Below are 22,646 nucleotides of genomic sequence, written 5' to 3' on the forward strand. Positions count from 1 at the left end.
GGGGCGGAGGGCTGTTTTATGGACGAGACCTGGGCTCGGGAACATGACATTCCTCTCAGACAGTTAAGGGAGTCCACGGCCTTGTTCGCCCTGGATGGTAGTCCTCTCCCCAGGATTCAGCGTGAGACGCTACCTTTAACCCTCACTGTTTCTGGTAATCATAGCGAAACCATTTCTTTTTTGATTTTTCGTTCACCTTTTACACCTGTTGTTTTGGGCCATCCCTGGCTAGTTTGTCATAATCCTTCCATTAATTGGTCTAGTAATTCTATCCTCTCCTGGAACGTCTCTTGTCATGTGAAATGTTTAATGTCTGCTATCCCTCCTGTTTCCTCTGTTTCTTCTTCACAGGAGGAGCCTGGTGATTTGACAGGGGTGCCGGAGGAATATCACGATCTGCGCACGGTGTTCAGTCGGTCCAGGGCCACCTCTCTTCCTCCACACCGGTCGTATGATTGTAGTATTGATCTCCTTCCGGGAACCACTCCCCCCCGGGGTAGACTATACTCTCTGTCGGCTCCCGAACGTAAGGCTCTCGAGGATTATTTGTCTGTAGCTCTTGACGCCGGTACCATAGTCCCCTCCTCCTCTCCCGCCGGAGCGGGGTTTTTTTTTGTCAAGAAGAAGGACGGGTCTCTGCGCCCCTGCATAGATTATCGAGGGCTGAATGACATAACAGTTAAGAATCGTTATCCGCTTCCTCTTATGTCTTCAGCCTTCGAGATCCTGCAGGGAGCCAGGTTTTTCACTAAGTTGGACCTTCGTAACGCTTACCATCTCGTGCGCATCAGGGAGGGGGACGAGTGGAAGACGGCGTTTAACACTCCGTTAGGGCACTTTGAATACCGGGTTCTTCCTTTCGGCCTCGCTAACGCTCCAGCTGTCTTTCAGGCATTAGTCAATGATGTCCTGAGAGACATGCTGAACATCTTTGTTTTCGTTTACCTTGACGATATCCTGATTTTTTCACCGTCACTCCAGATTCATCTTCAGCACGTTCGACGTGTCCTCCAGCGCCTTTTAGAGAATTGTCTTTTTGTGAAGGCTGAGAAGTGCACTTTTCATGCCTCCTCCGTCACATTTCTCGGTTCTGTTATTTCCGCTGAAGGCATTAAGATGGATCCCGCTAAGGTCCAAGCTGTCATTGATTGGCCCGCTCCTAAGTCACGCGTCGAGCTGCAGCGCTTTCTCGGCTTCGCGAACTTCTATCGTCGTTTCATCCGAAATTTCGGTCAGGTGGCAGCTCCTCTCACAGCCCTTACTTCTGTCAAGACGTGCTTTAAGTGGTCCGTTTCCGCCCAGGGAGCTTTTGATCTCCTCAAGAATCGTTTTACATCCGCTCCTATCCTTGTTACACCTGACGTCTCTAGACAGTTCGTTGTCGAGGTTGACGCGTCAGAGGTGGGCGTGGGAGCCATTCTTTCTCAGCGCTCCCTCTCTGACGACAAGGTCCACCCATGCGCGTATTTTTCTCATCGCCTGTCCCCGTCGGAACGTAACTATGATGTGGGAAACCGCGAACTGCTCGCCATCCGGTTAGCCCTAGGCGAATGGCGACAGTGGTTGGAGGGGGCGACCGTTCCTTTTGTCGTTTGGACTGACCATAGGAACCTTGAGTACATCCGTTCTGCCAAACGACTTAATGCGCGTCAGGCGCGTTGGGCGCTGTTTTTCGCTCGTTTCGAGTTCGTGATTTCTTATCGTCCGGGCTCTAAGAACACCAAGCCTGATGCTTTATCTCGTCTCTTCAGTTCTTCAGTAGCCTCCACTGACCCCGAGGGGATTCTCCCTGAGGGGCGTGTTGTCGGGTTGACTGTCTGGGGAATTGAGAGGCAGGTAAAGCAAGCGCTCACTCACACTCCGTCGCCGCGCGCTTGTCCTAGGAACCTTCTTTTCGTTCCCGTTCCTACTCGTCTGGCCGTTCTTCAGTGGGCTCACTCTGCCAAGTTAGCCGGCCACCCTGGCGTTCGGGGTACGCTTGCTTCCATTCGCCAGCGTTTTTGGTGGCCCACCCGGGAGCATGACACGCGTCGTTTCGTGGCTGCTTGTTCGGTCTGCGCGCAGACTAAGTCCGGTAACTCCCCTCCTGCCGGCCGTCTCAGGCCGCTTCCCATTCCCTCTCGACCGTGGTCTCACATCGCCTTAGATTTTGTCACCGGACTGCCTTCGTCAGCGGGGAAGACTGTTATTCTTACGGTTGTCGATAGGTTCTCTAAGGCGGCTCATTTCATTCCCCTTGCTAAGCTTCCTTCTGCTAAAGAGACGGCACAAATCATCATCGAGAATGTTTTCAGAATTCATGGCCTTCCGTCAGACGTCGTTTCGGACAGAGGTCCGCAATTCACGTCTCAATTTTGGAGGGAGTTTTGCCGTTTGATTGGGGCTTCCGTCAGTCTCTCTTCCGGCTTTCACCCCCAGTCTAACGGTCAAGCAGAACGGGCCAATCAGACTATTGGTCGCATCTTACGCAGTCTTTCTTTTCGCAACCCTGCGTCTTGGTCAGAACAGCTCCCCTGGGCAGAATACGCCCACAACTCGCTTCCTTCGTCTGCAACCGGGCTATCTCCTTTTCAGAGTAGCCTCGGGTACCAGCCTCCGCTGTTCTCATCTCAGTTCGCCGAGTCCAGCGTCCCCTCCGCTCAGGCTTTTGTCCAACGTTGCGAGCGCACCTGGAAGAGGGTCAGGTCTGCACTTTGCCGTTATAGGACGCAGACTGTGAGGGCTGCTAATAAGCGTAGAACTAAGAGTCCTAGATATTGTCGCGGTCAGAGAGTTTGGCTCTCCACTCAGAACCTTCCCCTTAAGACGGCGTCTCGCAAGTTGACCCCGCGGTTCATTGGTCCGTTCCGTATTTCTCGGGTCATTAATCCTGTCGCAGTTCGACTTCTTCTTCCGCGATACCTTCGTCGCGTCCACCCGGTCTTCCATGTCTCTTGTGTTAAGCCCGTTCTTCGCGCCCCCGCTCGTCTTCCCCCCCCCCCCCCCCATCCTTGTCGAGGGCGCACCCATCTACAGGGTCCGCAGGATTTTGGACATGCGTCCTCGGGGCCGTGGTCACCAGTACCTTGTTGATTGGGAGGGGTACGGTCCGGAGGAGAGGAGTTGGGTTCCCTCTCGGGACGTGCTGGACCGTGCGCTGATCGAGGATTTCCTCCGTTGCCGCCAGGTTTCCTCCTCGAGTGCGCCAGGAGGCGCTCGGTGAGTGGGGGGGTACTGTCATGTACTGTCATGTTGTCTTGTCTCTGTCCTTTCCCTTCACCCTGTCTCCCTCTGCTGGTCGTTGTTATGTTACCTTTTCTCCCCCTCTTTTCCCCAGCTGTGCCTTGTCTCCTCCTAATTACCCATTCACCCCGTTCCCCACCTGTTCCCTTTTTCCCTCTGATTAGGTCCCTATATCTCTCTCTGTTTCTGCTCCTGTCCTTGTCGGATTCTTGTTTGTTTGTTTGTTTGTGTCATTCATGCCTGAACCAGACCATCGTCGTGTTCCTGTAACCTTGTCCTGTCCTGTCGGAATCTGCCTGTCCGTCTGAGCCTACGTTTTGTTTTGTAATTAAAGATACTCTGTTTTGTTAATTCGCTTTTGGGTCCTCATTCACGCACCGTAACAGACTCGGCATGCTCATGGGGCTGACATCGGCTGGTCCAAATGTCGATTCATGAAGCTAATAACAGTGACGCCCATAGCAAGTAGATAGATGTACGTTTCAACAGTACTGTGTAACTCCGGTAGGGCAACATCTGAAAATATCGTGTGTACCGGGGCTCGACCAGTCTGTCGAAAGCCAACATCACCCACAACAGAGGACGGTTGATTGTCAAGGGCAATGAATTCCATTGTCTTGGCGTTAATGGATTGGTGTTTGAGTTGCCTCATTGAGATGTTCTTACTCTTTCAAATGACTGCTGGAATTGAACTTGTTTTGTTGTTGACTTCGGTTTTGCACATCGCAGTTAAACTAGACATCGGGCCATTGTCAACGTTGGCATTTTTTGCTAATATCGTCCAATTTCCAATGTGCTCACCGATACATCGTGCATCCCTACCTCATACAAGTCCTTGGGAGTATGGCTAGACGGTACACTGTCCTTCTCCAAGCACATATCCAAGCTGCAGGCTAAAGTTAAATCTAGACTTGGTTTTCTCTATCGTAATCGCTCCTCTTTCACCCCAGCTGCCAAACTAACCCTGATTCAGATGACCATCCTACCCATGCTAGATCGGCAGGTAAGGGTGTTCTCGGGCGGCTAGATGTTCTTTACCATTCGGCCATCAGATTTACCACCAATGCTACAGTGTCGCGTGTACAGCCTGGCAGTGTCAATGATGTGTTGTTGTTGTGAAAATGTTGGCTAAAGTGTGTCAACCTGTTTAATCTGATGCTGTGCGTGTTGTGGATTTTGTGGAATTGGGATTTTATTTAACATTTTATTTAACATTTTATTTAACATTTCCCAGATCTTGTCAATTTTTTTCTGGAAAAGTGAAGAGTGTTGCCGGGGACAATCCCGGGATCACGGTTACCCATGTTAATCCCTAGTTAATCCCATGTTAATCCCTAGTCCCTATCTAATCCCTATCTGGTGTGAAGTGGTGTGGAGTGGATTATCGTGGTGTGGAGTGGATTGGTGTGGAGTGGATTGGTGTGGAGTGGATTGGTGTGGATTGGTGTGGTGTGGAGTAGATTGGTGTGGAGGGGATTGGTGTGGAGTGGATTGGTGTGGTGTGGAGGGGATTGGTGTGGTGTGGAGGGGATTGGTGTGGAGTGGATTGGATTGGTGTGGTGTGGAGTGGAGTGGAGTGGAGTGGATTGGATTGGTGTGGTGTGGAGTGGATTGGTGTGGTGTGGAGGGGATTGGTGTGGAGGGGATTGGTGTGGAGGGGATTGGTGTGGAGTGGATTGGTGTGGTGTGGATGGGATTGGTGTGGAGTGGATTGGTGTGGTGTGGAGGGGATTGGTGTGGAGTGGATTGGTGTGGTGTGGTGTGGAGGGGATTGGTGTGGAGGGGATTGGTGTGGAGGGGATTGGTGTGGAGTGGATTGGTGTGGTGTGGATGGGATTGGTGTGGAGTGGATTGGTGTGGTGTGGAGGGGATTGGTGTGGAGTGGATTGGTGTGGTGTGGAGTGGATTGGTGTGGTGTGGAGTGGATTGGTGTGGTGTGGAGTGGATTGGTGTGGAGTGGATTGGTGTGGAGTGGATTGGTGTGGTGTGGAGGGGATTGGTGTGGAGTGGATTGGTGTGGTGTGGATTGGTGTGGTGTGGTGTGGTGTAGTGTGGAGTGGTGTGGTGTGGTGTGGTGTAGTGTGGAGTGGAGGGGATTGGTGTGGAGTGGATTGGTGTGGAGTGGAGTGGTGTGGAGTGGATTGGTGTGGAGGGGATTGGTGTGGAATGGATTGGATTGGTGTGGAGTGGATTGGTGTGGTGTGGAGGGGATTGGTGTGGAGTGGATTGGTGTGGTGTGGTGTAGTGTGGAGTGGAGGGGATTGGTGTGGAGTGGATTTGTGTGGTGTGGTGTAGTGTGGAGTGGAGGGGATTGGTGTGGAGTGGATTGGTGTGGAGTGGAGTGGTGTGGAGTGGAGTGGTGTGGAGTGGATTGGTGTGGAGTGAATTGGTGTGTAGTGGATTGGTGTGGAGAGGAGTGGATTGGTGTGGTGTGGAGGGAATTGGTGTGGAGTGGATTGGTGTGGTGTGGAGGGGATTGGTGTGGTGTGGAGGGGATTGGTGTGGAGTGGATTGGTGTGGTGTGGAGGGGATTGGTGTGGAGTGGATTGGATTGGTGTGGTGTGGAGTGGATTGGTGTGGTGTGGAGGGGATTGGTGTGGAAGGGATTGGTGTGGAGTGGAGGGGATTGGTGTGGAGTGGATTGGTGTGGTGTGGAGGGGATTGGTGTGGAGTGGATTTGTGTGGTGTGGAGGGGATTGGTGTGGTGTGGAGTGGATTGGTGTGGAGTGGATTGGTGTGGTGTGGTGTAGTGTGGAGTGGAGGGGATTGGTGTGGAGGGGATTGGTGTGGAGTGGAGGGGATTGGTGTGGAGTGGATTGGTGTGGTGTGGCGTGGATTGGTGTGGTGTGGTGTAGTGTGGAGTGGATTGGTGTGGAGTGGATTGGTGTGGTGTGGCGTGGATTGGTGTGGAGGGGATTGGTGTGGAGTGGATTGGTGTGGAGTGGATTGGTGTGGTGTGGAGGGGATTGGTGTGGAGTGGATTGGTGTGGAGTGGAGGGGATTGGTGTGGAGTGGAGGGGATTGGTGTGGAGTGGATTGGTGTGGCGTGGATTGGTGTGGAGTGGATTGGTGTGGAGTGGATTGGTGTGGAGTGGATTGGTGTGGTGTGGATGGGATTGGTGTGGAGTGGATTGGTGTGGTGTGGAGGGGATTGGTGTGGAGTGGATTGGTGTGATGTGGATTGGTGTGGTGTGGAGTGGATTTGTGTGGTGTGGAGTCGATTGGATTGGTGTGGTGTGGAGTGGATTGGTGTGGTGTGGAGGGGATTGGTGTGGAGTGGATTGGTGTGGTGTGGTGTAGTGTGGAGTGGAGGGGATTGGTGTGGAGTGGATTGGTGTGGAGTGGTGTGGAGTGGATTGGTGTGGAGGGGATTGGTGTGGAGTGGATTGGATTGGTGTGGAGTGGATTGGTGTGGTGTGGAGGGGATTGGTGTGGAGTGGATTGGTGTGGTGTGGTGTAGTGTGGAGTGGAGGGGATTGGTGTGGAGTGGATTTGTGTGGTGTGGTGTAGTGTGGAGTGGAGGGGATTAGTGTGGAGTGGATTGGTGTGGAGTGGAGTGGTGTGGAGTGGTGTGGAGTGGATTGGTGTGGAGTGAATTGGTGTGGAGTGGATTGGTGTGGAAAGGAGTGGATTGGTGTGGTGTGGAGGGGATTGGTGTGGAGTGGATTGGTTTGGTGTGGAGGGGATTGGTGTGGAGTGGATTGGTGAGGAGGGGATTGGTGTGGAGTGGATTGGTGTGGTGTGGAGTGGATTGGTGTGGTGTGGAGGGGAGGGGATTGGTGTGGAGGGGATTGGTGTGGAGTGGATTGGTGTGGTGTGGAGGGGATTGGTGTGGAGTGGATTGGTGTGGAGGGGATTGGTGTGGAGTAGAGTGGATTGGTGTGGTGTGGAGGGGATTGGTGTGGAAGGGATTGGTGTGGAGTGGAGGGGATTGGTGTGTAGTGGATTGGTGTGGTGTGGAGGGGATTGGTGTGGAGTGGATTGGTGTGGTGTGGAGTGGATTGGTGTGGTGTGGAGTGGATTGGTGTGGAGTGGATTGGTGTGGAGTGGATTGGTGTGGAGTGGTGTAGTGTGGAGTGGAGGGGATTGGTGTGGAGGGGATTGGTGTGGAGTGGAGGGGATTGGTGTGGAGTGGATTGGTGTGGTGTGGCGTGGATTGGTGTGGTGTGGTGTAGTGTGGAGTGGATTGGTGTGGAGTGGATTGATGTAGTGTGGCGTGGATTGGTGTGGTGTGGAGGGGATTGGTGTGGAGTGGAGTGGATTGGTGTGGAGTGGATTGGTGTGGTGTGGAGGGGATTGGTGTGGAGTGGATTGGTGTGGAGTGGAGGGGCTTGGTGTGGAGTGGAGGGGATTGGTGTGGAGTGGATTGGTGTGGCGTGGATTGGTGTGGAGTGGATTGGTGTGGAGTGGATTGGTGTGGAGTGGATTGGTGTGGTGTGGATGGGATTGGTGTGGAGTGAATTGGTGTGGTGTGGAGGGGATTGGTGTGGAGTGGATTGGTGTGGTGTGGAGTGGATTGGTGTGGTGTGGAGTGGATTTGTGTGGTGTGGAGTCGATTGGATTGGTGTGGTGTGGAGTGGATTGGTGTGGTGTGGAGGGGAGTGGTGTGGAGTGGATTGGTGTGGTATGGAGTGGATTGGTGTGGTGTGGCGTGGATTTGTGTTGTGTGGTGTAGTGTGGAGTGAATTGATGTGGAGTGGATTGGTGTGGAGTGGTGTGGAGTGGATTGGTGTGGAGTGAATTGGTGTGGAGTGGATTGGTGTGGAGTGGAGTGGATTGGTGTGGTGTGGAGGGGATTGGTGTGGAGTGGATTGGTGTGGTGTGGAGGGGATTGGTGTAGAGTGGATTGGTGAGGAGGGGATTGGTGTGGAGTGGATTGGTGTGGTGTGGAGTGGATTGGTGTGGTGTGGAGGGGATTGGTGTGGTGTGGAGGGGATTGGTGTGGAGGGGATTGGTGTGGAGTGGATTGGTGTGGTGTGGAGGGGATTGGTGTGGAGTGGATTGGTGTGGTGTGGAGGGGATTGGTGTGGAGTGGATTGGATTGGTGTGGTGTGGAGTGGATTGGTGTGGTGTGGAGGGGATTGGTGTGGAAGGGATTGGTGTGGAGTGGAGGGGATTGGTGTGGAGTGGATTGGTGTGGTGTGGAGGGGATTGGTGTGGAGTGGATTGGTGTGGTGTGGAGTGGATTGGTGTTGTGTGGAGTGGATTGGTGTGGAGTGGATTGGTGTGGAGTGGATTGGTGTGGTGTGGATTGGTGTGGTGTGGTGTAGTGTGGAGTGGAGGGGATTGGTGTGGAGGGGATTGGTGTGGAGTGGAGGGGATTGGTGTGGAGTGGATTGGTGTGGTGTGGCGTGGATTGGTGTGGTGCTGTGTAGTGTGGAGTGGATTGGTGTGGAGTGGATTGGTGTGGAGTGGATTGGTGTGGTGTGGAGGGGATTGGTGTGGAGTGGATTGGTGTGGAGTGGAGGGGCTTGGTGTGGAGTGGAGGGGATTGGTGTGGAGTGGATTGGTGTGGCGTGGATTGGTGTGGAGTGGATTGGTGTGGAGTGGATTGGTGTGGAGTGGATTGGTGTGGTGTGGATGGGATTGGTGTGGAGTGAATTGGTGTGGTGTGGAGGGGATTGGTGTGGAGTGGATTGGTGTGGTGTGGAGTGGATTGGTGTGGTGTGGAGTGGATTTGTGTGGTGTGGAGTCGATTGGATTGGTGTGGTGTGGAGTGGATTGGTGTGGTGTGGAGGGGAGTGGTGTGGAGTGGATTGGTGTGGTATGGAGTGGATTGGTGTGGTGTGGCGTGGATTTGTGTTGTGTGGTGTAGTGTGGAGTGAATTGGTGTGGAGTGGATTGGTGTGGAGTGGTGTGGAGTGGATTGGTGTGGAGTGAATTGGTGTGGAGTGGATTGGTGTGGAGTGGAGTGGATTGGTGTGGTGTGGAGGGGATTGGTGTGGAGTGGATTGGTGTGGTGTGGAGGGGATTGGTGTAGAGTGGATTGGTGAGGAGGGGATTGGTGTGGAGTGGATTGGTGTGGTGTGGAGTGGATTGGTGTGGTGTGGAGGGGATTGGTGTGGTGTGGAGGGGATTGGTGTGGAGGGGATTGGTGTGGAGTGGATTGGTGTGGTGTGGAGGGGATTGGTGTGGAGTGGATTGGTGTGGTGTGGAGGGGATTGGTGTGGAGTGGATTGGATTGGTGTGGTGTGGAGTGGATTGGTGTGGTGTGGAGGGGATTGGTGTGGAAGGGATTGGTGTGGAGTGGAGGGGATTGGTGTGGAGTGGATTGGTGTGGTGTGGAGGGGATTGGTGTGGAGTGGATTGGTGTGGTGTGGAGTGGATTGGTGTTGTGTGGAGTGGATTGGTGTGGAGTGGATTGGTGTGGAGTGGATTGGTGTGGTGTGGATTGGTGTGGTGTGGTGTAGTGTGGAGTGGAGGGGATTGGTGTGGAGGGGATTGGTGTGGAGTGGAGGGGATTGGTGTGGAGTGGATTGGTGTGGTGTGGCGTGGATTGGTGTGGTGCTGTGTAGTGTGGAGTGGATTGGTGTGGAGTGGATTGGTGTGGAGTGGATTGGTGTGGTGTGGAGGGGATTGGTGTGGAGTGGATTGGTGTGGAGTGGAGGGGCTTGGTGTGGAGTGGAGGGGATTGGTGTGGAGTGGATTGGTGTGGCGTGGATTGGTGTGGAGTGGATTGGTGTGGAGTGGATTGGTGTGGAGTGGATTGGTGTGGTGTGGATGGGATTGGTGTGGAGTGAATTGGTGTGGTGTGGAGGGGATTGGTGTGGAGTGGATTGGTGTGGTGTGGAGTGGATTGGTGTGGTGTGGAGTGGATTTGTGTGGTGTGGAGTCGATTGGATTGGTGTGGTGTGGAGTGGATTGGTGTGGTGTGGAGGGGAGTGGTGTGGAGTGGATTGGTGTGGTATGGAGTGGATTGGTGTGGTGTGGCGTGGATTTGTGTTGTGTGGTGTAGTGTGGAGTGAATTGGTGTGGAGTGGATTGGTGTGGAGTGGTGTGGAGTGGATTGGTGTGGAGTGAATTGGTGTGGAGTGGATTGGTGTGGAGTGGAGTGGATTGGTGTGGTGTGGAGGGGATTGGTGTGGAGTGGATTGGTGTGGTGTGGAGGGGATTGGTGTAGAGTGGATTGGTGAGGAGGGGATTGGTGTGGAGTGGATTGGTGTGGTGTGGAGTGGATTGGTGTGGTGTGGAGGGGATTGGTGTGGTGTGGAGGGGATTGGTGTGGAGGGGATTGGTGTGGAGTGGATTGGTGTGGTGTGGAGGGGATTGGTGTGGAGTGGATTGGTGTGGTGTGGAGGGGATTGGTGTGGAGTGGATTGGATTGGTGTGGTGTGGAGTGGATTGGTGTGGTGTGGAGGGGATTGGTGTGGAAGGGATTGGTGTGGAGTGGAGGGGATTGGTGTGGAGTGGATTGGTGTGGTGTGGAGGGGATTGGTGTGGAGTGGATTGGTGTGGTGTGGAGTGGATTGGTGTTGTGTGGAGTGGATTGGTGTGGAGTGGATTGGTGTGGAGTGGATTGGTGTGGTGTGGATTGGTGTGGTGTGGTGTAGTGTGGAGTGGAGGGGATTGGTGTGGAGGGGATTGGTGTGGAGTGGAGGGGATTGGTGTGGAGTGGATTGGTGTGGTGTGGCGTGGATTGGTGTGGTGCTGTGTAGTGTGGAGTGGATTGGTGTGGAGTGGATTGGTGTGGTGTGGCGTGGATTGGTGTGGTGTGGAGGGGATTGGTGTGGAGTGGATTGGTGTGGAGTGGAGTGGATTGGTGTGGAGTGGATTGGTGTGGTGTGGAGGGGATTGGTGTGGAGTGGATTGGTGTGGAGTGGAGGGGATTGGTGTGGAGTGGAGGGGATTGGTGTGGAGTAGATTGGTGTGGCGTGGATTGGTGTGGAGTGGATTGGTGTGGAGTGGATTGGTGTGGTGTGGTGTAGTGTGGAGTGGATTGGTGCAGTCTGGTGTGGTGTAGAGTGGATTGGTGTGGAGTGGTGTGGTGTGGAGGGGATTGGTGTGGAGTGGATTGGTGTGGATTGGTGTGGAGTGGATTGGTGTGGAGTGGATTGGTGTGGAGTGGATTGGTGTGGTGTGGTGTAGTGTGGAGTGGATTGGTGCAGTCTGGTGTGGTGTGGAGTGGATTGGTGTGGTGTGGAGTGGATTGGTGTGGTGTGGTGTGGAGTGGATTGGTGTGGTCTGGTGTGGATGGGTCTGGTGTGGTGGGGTGTGGAGTGGTGTGGTGTGGAGTGGTTTGGTGTGGAGTGGATTGGTGTGGATTGGTGTGGTGTGGAGTGTAGTGGATTGGTGTGGTCTAGTGTGGAGTGGATTGGTGTGGTGTGGATTGGTGTGGAGTGGATTGGTGTGGTGTGGAGTGGTGTGGTGTGGATTGGTGTGGAGTGGAATGGTGTGGTGTGGATTGGTGTTGTGTGGATTGGTGTGGTGTGGATTGGTGTGGTGTGGATTGGTGTGGATTGGTGTGGAGTGGATTGGTGTGGTCCAGGCCAGCTGCTGCAGAGCCCACAGCTGAAATATGTCTCTCAGTGGAGAAGTAGGAGAGGGGAGTTAGAGAGAGAGATTTAATCTGCAGTCAAGTGTCTACTGTTTGCTGACCATCTGGTGCTTCTGTCCCCAACCAAGGAGTGCCTACAGCAGCACCTAGATCTTCTGTATAGATATTGCCAGACCTGGGCCCTGACAGTAAATCTCAGTAAGACAAAAATAATGGTGTTCCAAAAAAGGTCCAGTCGCCAGGACCACAAATACAAATTCCATCTAGACACTGTTGTCCTAGAGCACACAAAAAACTATACCTACCTCGGCCTAAACATCAGCGCCAGAGGTAAATTCTACAAAGCTGCGAACGATCTGAGAGACAAGGCAAGAAGAGCATTCTATGCCACCAAAAGGAACATAAAATTCAACATATCAATTAGGATCTGGCTAAAAATACTTGAATCAGTTACAGAACCCATTGCCCTTTATGGTTGTGAGGTCTGGGATCTGCTCACCAACCAGGAATTCACAAAATGGGACAAACACCAAATTGAGACTCTGCATGCAATATCCTGCAAAAATATCCTCTGTGTACAACGTAAAACAACAAATAATGCAGGCAGAGCAGAATTAGGCCGATACCCACTAATTATCAAAATCCAGAAAAGAGACGTTAAATTCTACAACCACCTAAAAGGAAGCGATTCACAAACCTTCCATAACAAAGCCATCACCTACAGAGAGATGAACCTGGAGAAGAGTCCCCTAAGCAAGCTGATCCTGGGGCTCTGTTCACAAACACAAACAGACCCCACAGAGCCCCAGGACAGCAACACAATTAGACCCAACCAAATCATGAGAAAACAAAAAAATAATTACTTGACACATTGGAAAGAATTAACAAAAACTAGAATGCTACTCGGCCCTAAACAGTAGAATACCTGACCACTGTGACTGACCCAAACTTAAGGAAAGTTATGACTATGTACACTCAGTGAGCATAGCCTTGCAATTGAGAAAGGCCGCTGTAGGCAGACCTGGCTCTCAAGAGAAGGCAGGCTATGTGCACACTGCCCACAAAATGAGGTGGAAACTGAGCTGCACTTCCTAACCTCCTGCCAAATGTATGACCATATTAGAGAGACATATTTCCCTCAGTTACACAGATCCCCAAAGAATTAGAAAACAAACACGATTTTGATAAACTCCCATATCTACTGGGTGAAATACCACAGTGAGCCATCACAGCAGCAAGATGTGAGACCTGTTGCCACAAGAAAAGGGCAACGAGTGAAGAACAAACACCATTGTAAATACAACCCATACAGTGCTTTGCGAAAGTATTTGGCCCCCTTGAACTTTGCGACCTTTTTCCACATTTCAGGCTTCAAACATAAAGATATAAAACTGTATTTTTTTGTGAAGAATCAACAACAAGTGGGACACAATCATGAAGTGGAACGACATTTATTGGATATTTCAAACTTTTTTAACAAATCAAAAACTGAAAAATTGGGCGTGCAAAATTATTCAGCCCCCTTAAGTTAATACTTTGTAGCGCCACCTTTTGCTGCGATTACAGCTGTAAGTCGCTTGGGGTATGTCTCTATCAGTTTTGCACATCGAGAGACTGACATTTTTTCCCATTCCTCCTTGCAAAACAGCTCGAGCTCAGTGAGGTTGGATGGAGAGCATTTGTGAACAGCAGTTTTCAGTTCTTTCCACAGATTCTCGATTGGATTCAGGTCTGGACTTTGACTTGGCCCTTCTAACACCCGGATATGTTTATTTTTGAACCATGCCATTGTAGATTTTGCTTTATGTTTTGGATCATTGTCTTGTTGGAAGACAAATCTTCGTCCCAGTCTCAGGTCTTTTGCCGACTCCTTCTTCCATAATAGTCCTGTATTTGGCTCCATCCATCTTCCCATCAATTTTAACCATCTTCCCTGTCCCTGCTGAAGAAAAGCAGGCCCAAACCATGATGCTGCCACCACCATGTTTGACAGTGGGGATGATGTGTTCCGGGTGATGAGCTGTGTTGCTTTTACGCCAAACATAACGTTTTGCATTGTTGCCAAAAAGTTCAATTTTGGTTTCATCTGACCAGAGCACCTTCTTCCACATGTTTGGTGTGTCTCCCAGGTGGCTTGTGGCAAACTTTAAACAACACTTTTTATGGTTATCTTTAAGAAATGGCTTTCTTCTTGCCACTCTTCCATAAAGGCCAGATTTGTGCAATATACGACTGATTGTTGTCCTATGGACAGAGTCTCCCACCTCAGCTGTAGATCTCTGCAGTTCATCCAGAGTGATCATGGGCCTCTTGGCTGCATTTCTGATCAGTCTTATCCTTTTATGAGCTGAAAGTTTCGAGGGACGGCCAGGTCTTGGTAGATTTGCAGTGGTCTGATACTCCTTCCATTTCAATATTATCGCTTGCACAGTGCTCCTTGGGATGTTTAAAGCTTGGGAAATCTTTTTGTATCCAAATCCGGCTTTAAACTTCTTCACAACAGTATCTCAGGCCTGCCTGGCGTGTTCCTTGTTCTTCATGATGCTCTCTGCGTTTTTAACGGACCTCTGAGACTATCACAGTGCAGGCGCATTTATACGGAGACTTGATTACACACAGGTGGATTGTATTTATCATCATTAGTCATTTAGGTCAACATTGGATCATTCAGAGATCCTCACTGAACTTCTGGAGAGAGTTTGCTGCACTGAAAGTAAAGGGGCTGAATAATTTTGCACGCCCAATTTTTCAGTTTTTGATTTGTTAAAAAAGTTTGAAATATCCAATAAATGTCATTCCACTTCATGATTGTGTCCCACTTGTTGTTGATTCTTCACAAAAAAATACAGTTTTATATCTTTATGTTTGAAGCCTGAAATGTGGCGAAAGGTCGCAAAGTTCAAGGGGGCCGAATACTTTCGCAAGGCACTGTATTTATGCTTATTTATTTTCCCTTTTGTACTTTAACCATTTGTACATCATTACAACACTCCATATCTACATAATATGACATTTGTAATGTCTTTATTCTCTTGGAACTTTCGTGAGTGTAATGTTTACTGTTAATTTATTTATTGTTTATTTCACTTTTGTTTATTATCTATTTCACTTGCTTTGGCCTCTGTTAACATATGTTTCCCATGCCAATAAAGCCCCTTGAATTGAATTGATAGAGGGAGAGGAGAAAGAGCGAGCGAGACATGGAGGGGGGTAGAGAGAGAGAGGAGCGGAGAGGTGAGGCAAAGAGAGAGAAGGAGAGATGGTGGAGAGGAGAGAGAGAAAGAAAGATATAGAGGAGAGAGAACGAGGTGAGGGGGTGATTGGGGCACAGACGACAGCAGGTGAACAGCAGGAGGACAGCAGGTGAACAGCAGGAGGACAGCAGGAGGACAGCAGGTGAACAGCAGGAGGACAGCAGGAGGACAGCAGGAGGACAGCAGGTGAACAGCAGGAGGACAACAGGAGGACAGTAGGTGAACAGCAGGAGGACAGCAGGAGGACAGTAGGAGGACAGCAGGAGAACAGCAGGAGGACAGCAGGAGGACAGCAGGAGGACAGCAGGTGAACAGCAGGTGAACAGCAGGTGAACAGTAGGAGGACAGTAGGAGGACAGCAGGTGAACAGCAGGTGAACAGCAGGAGGACAGCAGGAGGACAGCAGGAGGACAGCAGGAGGACAGCAGGAGGACAGCAGGAGGACAGCACGTGGGTGTATTTGTACTCACGCGTCAGGTCCTCGTCAGCCATGGTTAGGGTGCTTCGCTCCACCTCCAGTCGGTTCCTCTCCCCCTCCAGAGAGGACACTAGCTCCTGGCCCTCAAAGACACACGTCTCTAGAGACTCCTTCTCCGCTCTGACAAACAGCACATACAGAGAGAATTAAGCATTTATTGAATTAGAGAGAGAGAGAATGACAGAGAGAATGACAGAGAGAGAGAGAATGATAGAGAGAGAGAGAGAGCTGGTAGTCCCATTCACCAAACTACCAGGTGTGAAACAGGGAAGAGACTAAGGGGGTAATTTGATCAAGTGCAGACTTAACCCACTCTATTAAATAAATCAAAACAGGAACATTTTACATCTGACTAGAAATTCAAAAGGAAATGATCTTAACAGAGAAAAATGTCCTCCTGTGTGCTACCTATATCCCCCCACTAGAATCCCCATATTTTAATGAAGACAGCTTCTCCATCCTGGAGGGGGAAATCTATCATTTACAGGCCCAGTACTAGTCTGTGGCGACCTAAACGCCAGAACTGGACACGAACCTGACACCCTCAGCACACAGGGGGACAAACACCTACCTGGAGGTGACAGCATCCCCTCCCCCATATGCCCCCCTAGACACAACTACGACAACATAACCAACAAAAACGGGTCACAACTCCTGCAGCTCTGTTGTACGCTGAGTATGTACATAGTTAATGGTAGGCTTCGAGGGGACTCCTACGGTAGGTACACCTATAGCTCATCTCTTGGCAGTAGTACTGTAGACTACTTTATCACTGACCTCAACCCAGAGTCTCTCAGAGCATTCACAGTCAGCCCACTGACACACCTATCAGACCACAGCAAAATCACAGTGGAAAATCTCAACTGTATATTTGACCTCTCAACTTCCCTATCAAATCTATAAATGTCGAACAGAAAACTTAAAATTAACAACAATGACAAATGGTTTGATGAAGAATGCAAAAATCTAAGAAATCCAACCAAAAACATAAAGACCCAGAAAACCTGAGTCTACGCCTTCACTATGGTGAATCACTAAAACAACACAGAAATACACTACGGGAAAAGAAGGAACAGCACGTCAGAAATCAGCTCAATGTAATTGAAGAATCCATAGACTCTAACCACTTCTGGGAAAATTGGAAAATAACAAACAACAAAAAAAAGAATTATCTATCCAAATGGAGATGTATGGGTGAACCACTTCTCCAATCTTTTTGGCTCTATAACAAACAGCAAAAACATATATATGATCAAAAACAAGTCTTAGAATCAACTATTAAAGACTACCAGAACCCCCACTGGATTCTCCAATTACATTGAATGAGCTACAGGACAAAATACAAACCCTCCAACCCAAAAAGGCCTGTGGTGTTGATGGTATCCTCAATGAAATGATCAAATATACAGACAACAAATTCCAATTGGCTATACTAAAACTCTTTGAAATCATCCTTGGCTCTTGCATTTTCCCCCAATATTTGGAACCAAGGACTGATCACCCCAATTCACAAAAGTGGAGACAAATTTGACCCCAATAACTACCGTGAGATATGCGTCAACAGTAACCTGGAAAACCCTCCAACCAAACAAACCAAAACAAAGGCAAAGTCTTCTCATACTTTGTTGATTTCAAAAAGCCTTCGACTCAATTTGGCACGAGGGTCTGCTATACAAACTGATGGGGACTTAGGGGAAAACTTAGGGGAAAAACATACGACCCTCTTCAACATACATATCAACGAATTGGCGTGGGCACTAGAACAGTCTGCAGCACCCGGCCACACCCTACATCACACTGAAGTCAAATCTCTACTGTTTGCTGATGATCTAGTGCTTCTGTTCCCAACCAAGGAGGGCCTACAGCAGCACCTAGATCTGATCCCAACCAAGGAGGGCCTACAGCAGCACCTAGATCTTCTGCACAGATTCTGACAGACCTGGGCCCTGACAGTGAATCTCAGTAAGACCAAAATAATGGTGTACCAGAAAAGGTCCAGATACCGTTGCCCTAGAGCACACAAAAAACTCTACATACCTTTGCCTAAAAATACTTGAATCAGTTATAGAACACATTGCCCTTTATGGTTGTGACCAAGAATTCAACCAAAAAACTCACAAAATGGGACAAACACCAAATGAAGACTCTGCATGCAGAGCAAATAATGCATGCAGAGCAGATTTAGGCCGATACCCACTAATTATCAAAATCCAGAAAAGAGCCGTTAAATTCTATAACCACCTAAAAGGAAGCGATTCACAAACCTTCCATAACAAAGCCATCACCTACAGGGAGATGAACCTGGAGAAGAGTCCCCTAAGCAAGCTGATCCTGGGGCTCTGTTCACAAACACAAACAGACTGCAAAGAGGACAGCAACACAATTAGAGTTAATCTACTTCACTTGCTTTGCCAATGTTAACATGTCTGTCCCATGCCAATAAAGCCTCTTGAATTGAATTGATTTGAATTGAGAGCGAGAACGACAGAGAGAGACAGCGAGAGAGAGAGAGAGAGAGAGAGCGAGAGAAGTTCATTTTTCAGCTGCTGCATTACAATAACACACACACACACACACACACACACACACAGTGTGGTAAAGAGGTTAGGGTTCTGAAAATAGGACCGTTGAAACCCTATAGGTACATGAAGCAGTAAAATTCAATGAACCACGGTTGGTATACTCCGTCAATAAAACCCAACCTGAAACGTCTTGTTACACAACGACACACGCTATGGTACTGTTCTGCACAAGAAAGAACCAGACCCACATAACCACACTCCCTCCCTCCCTCCCTCCCTCCCTCCCCACACCCAAACACACACTGCCTTACCTGAGAATCACCAGCTCCTGTTCCAGGCCCCATGCCCTGCGGTCAACGGCAGTCAGCTGGACCCCCAGACTGGCCTTGTCCTTGGCCACATCCTCTCTGTCATGATGGGCCCTCTGCAGGGCCACAGCCTTGCTGTTCAGCTCTCTACGGCTGGAAGTCAGTTGGTCGGACAAGGACTGGACCTGCTTATTAACCTGGGCATAAACACAGGAACACGTCATAGACATCACATCCACAGACTGACCTGCTAACTGACACAGAAACATCACAACCACAGACTGACCTGCTAACTGACACAGAGACATCACAACCACCAACCACAGACTGACCTGCTAACTGACACAGAGACATCACAACCACAGACTGACAGGGACCTGCTAACTGACACAGAAACATCACAACCCGACTACACTTTAGGGTCAAGAAGCCATACCCCCCCCCCCCCCCCACATGCTCCACCCAAGCAAAGCATTCGATTGGTTTGACGGGCTTAATTGTGTTTCATTGGTGCTGCGTTCTAAGCTCCGCCTACATGATTAAACTCAATGATTTGCGAGTTAAGCGGCGACTGTTGTGGGCGGAGTTGAGCTCCAACATTGTTCTGTTCTGCTGGAATCAGTGACGTCGATCATTTTCAGCCACTCGACTCCATTGTAAATCGTGGAGCTCAGATGAGTCCTCTAAGTTCCGCCCAGCAACGCGTTTGATTGGTTTAACGTGTTGTGAGGCGTCTCTGTCCCTTTTTTTAACTGGTAGAAGTTTTTTGTATCTTTGCCCTGAAGGCAGAACTGAGCGATTTCCGCTAGATAGTCCAGCTGCAAAGTCTAATTTTTTGCTATATCATAAAAATGAATGAAAACAAAATGTTAGCTTAATCTAAGGTTAGCAGTGTGGTTGCGGTTGCGGTTAAGGTTAGGTTTAACATTCAGATTTGATTGAAATTTGTATCTGTGCCAGCTAGTTACAACTCTGCATATATATATATCTGCCTTCAGAACAAGATTCATGACAATAACCTGACCCCCTTCTTTTTTTCTGTGCTGTGTTTGTCCATAGACGGCACCAGGCTTTCCGATTAGGGAAGGAGAGGGTCAAACGTTCACCAGATCTAAATTATTATTCACCGTAAGGTAATCCTATATCACGCAGTAACATTAAAAAAATAAAAAAAAACGGGATATTGCCCGTCAATCAGAGAGTTAAGTTTATGTTGAGGCTCCAGGGTAAAAAAAAAAAATCATGGCCTGTAATGCCAAATACCTCTTCCTCATTCCCTTTTTATTCCCTACATAGTGCACTGCTTTTCACCAGAGCCCCTATGGCACCCTGGTCAAAAAGAAGTGCACTAGGGAACAAGCGTGCCATTGGGGACGTTACCGTGGTAACCTCTCACAATGCAGGATGTCATAATATTACCCTGTAATTCTAGAGTTTTCCCTGCTGAGTGGAAAATATCATTTCCTGACATGCCTCAAATTCACAAAACCGCTCACTACTGTTGACCAGAGCAGAGGTAGTGCACTATATAGGGAATAGGGCTCTTGTCTAAAGTAGTGCACTATATAGGGAAGAGGGCTCTGGTCTAAAGTAGTGCACTATATAGGGAAGAGGGCTCTGGTCTAAAGTAGTGCACTATACAGGGAATAGGGCTCTGGTCTAAAGTTGTGCACTATACAGGGAATAGGGGCTCTGGTCTAAATTAGTGCACTATATAGGGAATAGGGGCTCTGGTCTAAAGTAGTGTACTATATAGGGAATAGGGTGCCATATGGCTGTGGTCTAAAGTACACTACTTTAGACCACAGACATATGGCACCATATTCCCTATATTGTACACTACTTTAGGCAGTAGCAGCCAGCCAGGCAGTAGCAGCCAGCCAGGCAGTAGCAACCAGCAAGACAGCCAGACAGTAGCAGCCAGCAAGACAGCCAGGCAGCCAGGTAGTAGCAGCCAGCCAGGCAGTAGCAACCAGCAAAACAGCCAGGCAGCCAGGCAGTAGCAGCCAGCCAGGCAGTAGCAGCCAGCCAGGCAGTAGCAGCCAGCAAGCCAGGCAGGCAGTAGCAGCAAGACAGCAAGGCAGGAAGTAAAAACCAGCCAGGCAGGCAGTAGCAGCCAGCCAGTAGCAGCCAGCCAGACAGTAGCAGCCAGCCAGCCAGGCAGTAGCAGCCAGCCAGACAGTAGCAGCCAGCCAGACAGGAGCAGCCAGCCAGCCAGGCAGTAGTAACCCGTGTACTGTACTGTCATCAGTCATCCTATTTAGCTAGCCTAACAAGAGATATCTGGAGAGCTGACTGACTAAATCATTATAAGAGTTCTTCAACGTAGATAAGGTAAACTTCCAGAAACAGTTTCTGTTCCCTACTTGTTGTGTTGTGTATATTCCTCTCTTATGTGGTCTGTGTGTGTCTAAAGTAACGTAGAAGGCGTAAAAGTGCATCCGTCCAGAGATCTGTATGTAATGAGGAGATGCTCATGTGTCCGCCCTAACAATGGCAGTCCCAAAGGAAGGGAAGGCAGGCGACACGCTGAGGTCCAAGCTAAGCACATAGAAACCTATTGGGTTTCATTTGTACAGATTTTGGCGAGAGTGAAACCTCTTCCTCTCTGAGCGCAATGGATTATAGTCATTGTAGTTAATTAACACGTTTCTGCGCTGAACAAGGTTAAATATTTGTTTGAAACTTCTTGAGGATCAGTGGGACTGATTTCACCCTATTATTAAAGTGCCAGCCATTGAATTCAGTGGCAGGATGAATTTGTTTTCTTTTTGGGGATGGTTTGTCCTCGGGGTTTAGCCTGCCATTTCAGGTCTGTTATACTCACATACATTATTTTAATAGTTTTAGAAACTTTAGAGTGTTTTCTCTCCAAATCTACCAATCTATATGCATATCCTAGCTTCTGGGCCTGAGTAACAAGCAGTTTACTATGGGCACGCTTTTCATCCGGAGGTCAAAATACCGCCTCCTATCACAAAGAAGAAAGAAAGAAAACTCCCTTCAGCCCAACACGCCACATAGTTCTTGACTTGAGTTCTTCAGATTTGTCCTGGGAATTATTTGATTTCTCTCTAGAGAAACAACACATTGGGTTTACAAAAAAAAAAAAAAAACGGAACTAAATGGGATTCAAGTAATTAAACCGACGTCGGCCAATCATTGTTTAACAACCAAACCTACGCAATGTTGGTTAATCGTTCAGCACTAATAAGGGCTTATTTGGGACGCATCCTGCAGGTACACACTCTGACTAACCCCCACTCACATCTGAAATTTCACTACAATAACACCGTTTGAACACCAATAATGATTGCCATTTGTTTTGGGGAAATGAACGAACTAAATATTAAATCGCAGGATGTCTTACGACACCCCTCATTAGTTAAATACGAAAAGGAAGCCTTAGACCAATATTAGGAGTGTGAATTGCTCCCAAATAAGAGCTATGAAACAACAAGCAGAAAGTGATGTAGTGTCGTAGTTTATCTCAGATAAGTTATCGGATAATGTGTGGAAGGGATTTGTCCAGATGGAATGTTAAACAATCGTGAACATTCTCTCTATCAACACAGAGTTCTATTCTAATAAAACAGCCAAATGGAATGATTTCTAATGTTGCTGAGAGGAAACAGAACAGGAGAACTCTGGGATTGGGATTAGGAGGAGGGAAAGAGTGGTACAGGTTCAGTGTACAGCCGTACAGGCGCTAATTTATTGGTTCTTTCACTCATCCCCTTCTGCTTCGATGTTAAATGTCTGTAATATCTATTTATCCTTTCCAGCTCACATGCGTACACGAGGATCCCCTGCCTCCCCTCTCCCATGTTCCTCATAAAACACATTGCAGAGCCAAGATTCACTTCGGAGTTAGAGAAAGAGGTGTTGAGTACCAAGGCAGATGGATCCAATATCTCCTATTGGGTTTTAATGTGACAATGAGACCCATAAAGCTGCTCAGAGCTGTGAATCACTAGTGGTGTGACTCCCTTAGGTGGAGGGGGGAGGAAGGAGGAGGGAGGGAGGGGGTGGGAGGAGGAGGTGGAGGGAGAAGAGAGGGAGGAGAATGAAGGGATGACTGAGGGACGATGAGGAGGACACAGGAAAGGCAGGAGGGAGTGAGGTAGGGAGGGCTGAGAAGAAGAAGATAGGGAGGAAGGGAGGTAGGGAGGGAGGAGAGAGGGAGGAGAATGAGGGATGACCGAGGGAAGATGAGGAGGACGGAGGAAAGGCAGGAGGGAGGGCTGAGAAGAAGAAGATAGGGAGGAAAGGAGGGAGGATCAAGAGGAGGTCTGAGCCTGACCTGTGCATGCTGTTCCAGGATTTGGTTGTTCTCCCTCTGCAGCAGTGCCAGTTCAGCCTCCAGTC

General features: G+C 49.4%; 1 protein-coding gene across 2 annotated transcripts in view; it reads right to left on the reverse strand.

The window, feature by feature from the left end:
• Positions 1–22,646, reverse strand: part of crocc2 (ciliary rootlet coiled-coil, rootletin family member 2) — a 243,961-nt gene that overhangs the window by 113,839 nt on the left and 107,476 nt on the right. For both annotated transcript variants that reach the window (XM_036983122.1, XM_036983156.1), the window contains exons 17-19: positions 22,582–22,646; positions 18,282–18,475; positions 15,441–15,568 (exon numbers count right to left, since the gene is read on the reverse strand). The exon at positions 22,582–22,646 is cut by the window's right edge and continues 166 nt beyond it. In XM_036983122.1, coding sequence (XP_036839017.1) covers positions 15,441–15,568; positions 18,282–18,475; positions 22,582–22,646 — 387 coding nt within the window. The remainder of the gene's footprint in view (positions 1–15,440; positions 15,569–18,281; positions 18,476–22,581) is intronic.

This window comes from Oncorhynchus mykiss, chromosome 1 (genome assembly GCF_013265735.2).
Source record: "Oncorhynchus mykiss isolate Arlee chromosome 1, USDA_OmykA_1.1, whole genome shotgun sequence".
Taxonomy (NCBI): Eukaryota; Metazoa; Chordata; class Actinopteri; order Salmoniformes; family Salmonidae; genus Oncorhynchus; species Oncorhynchus mykiss.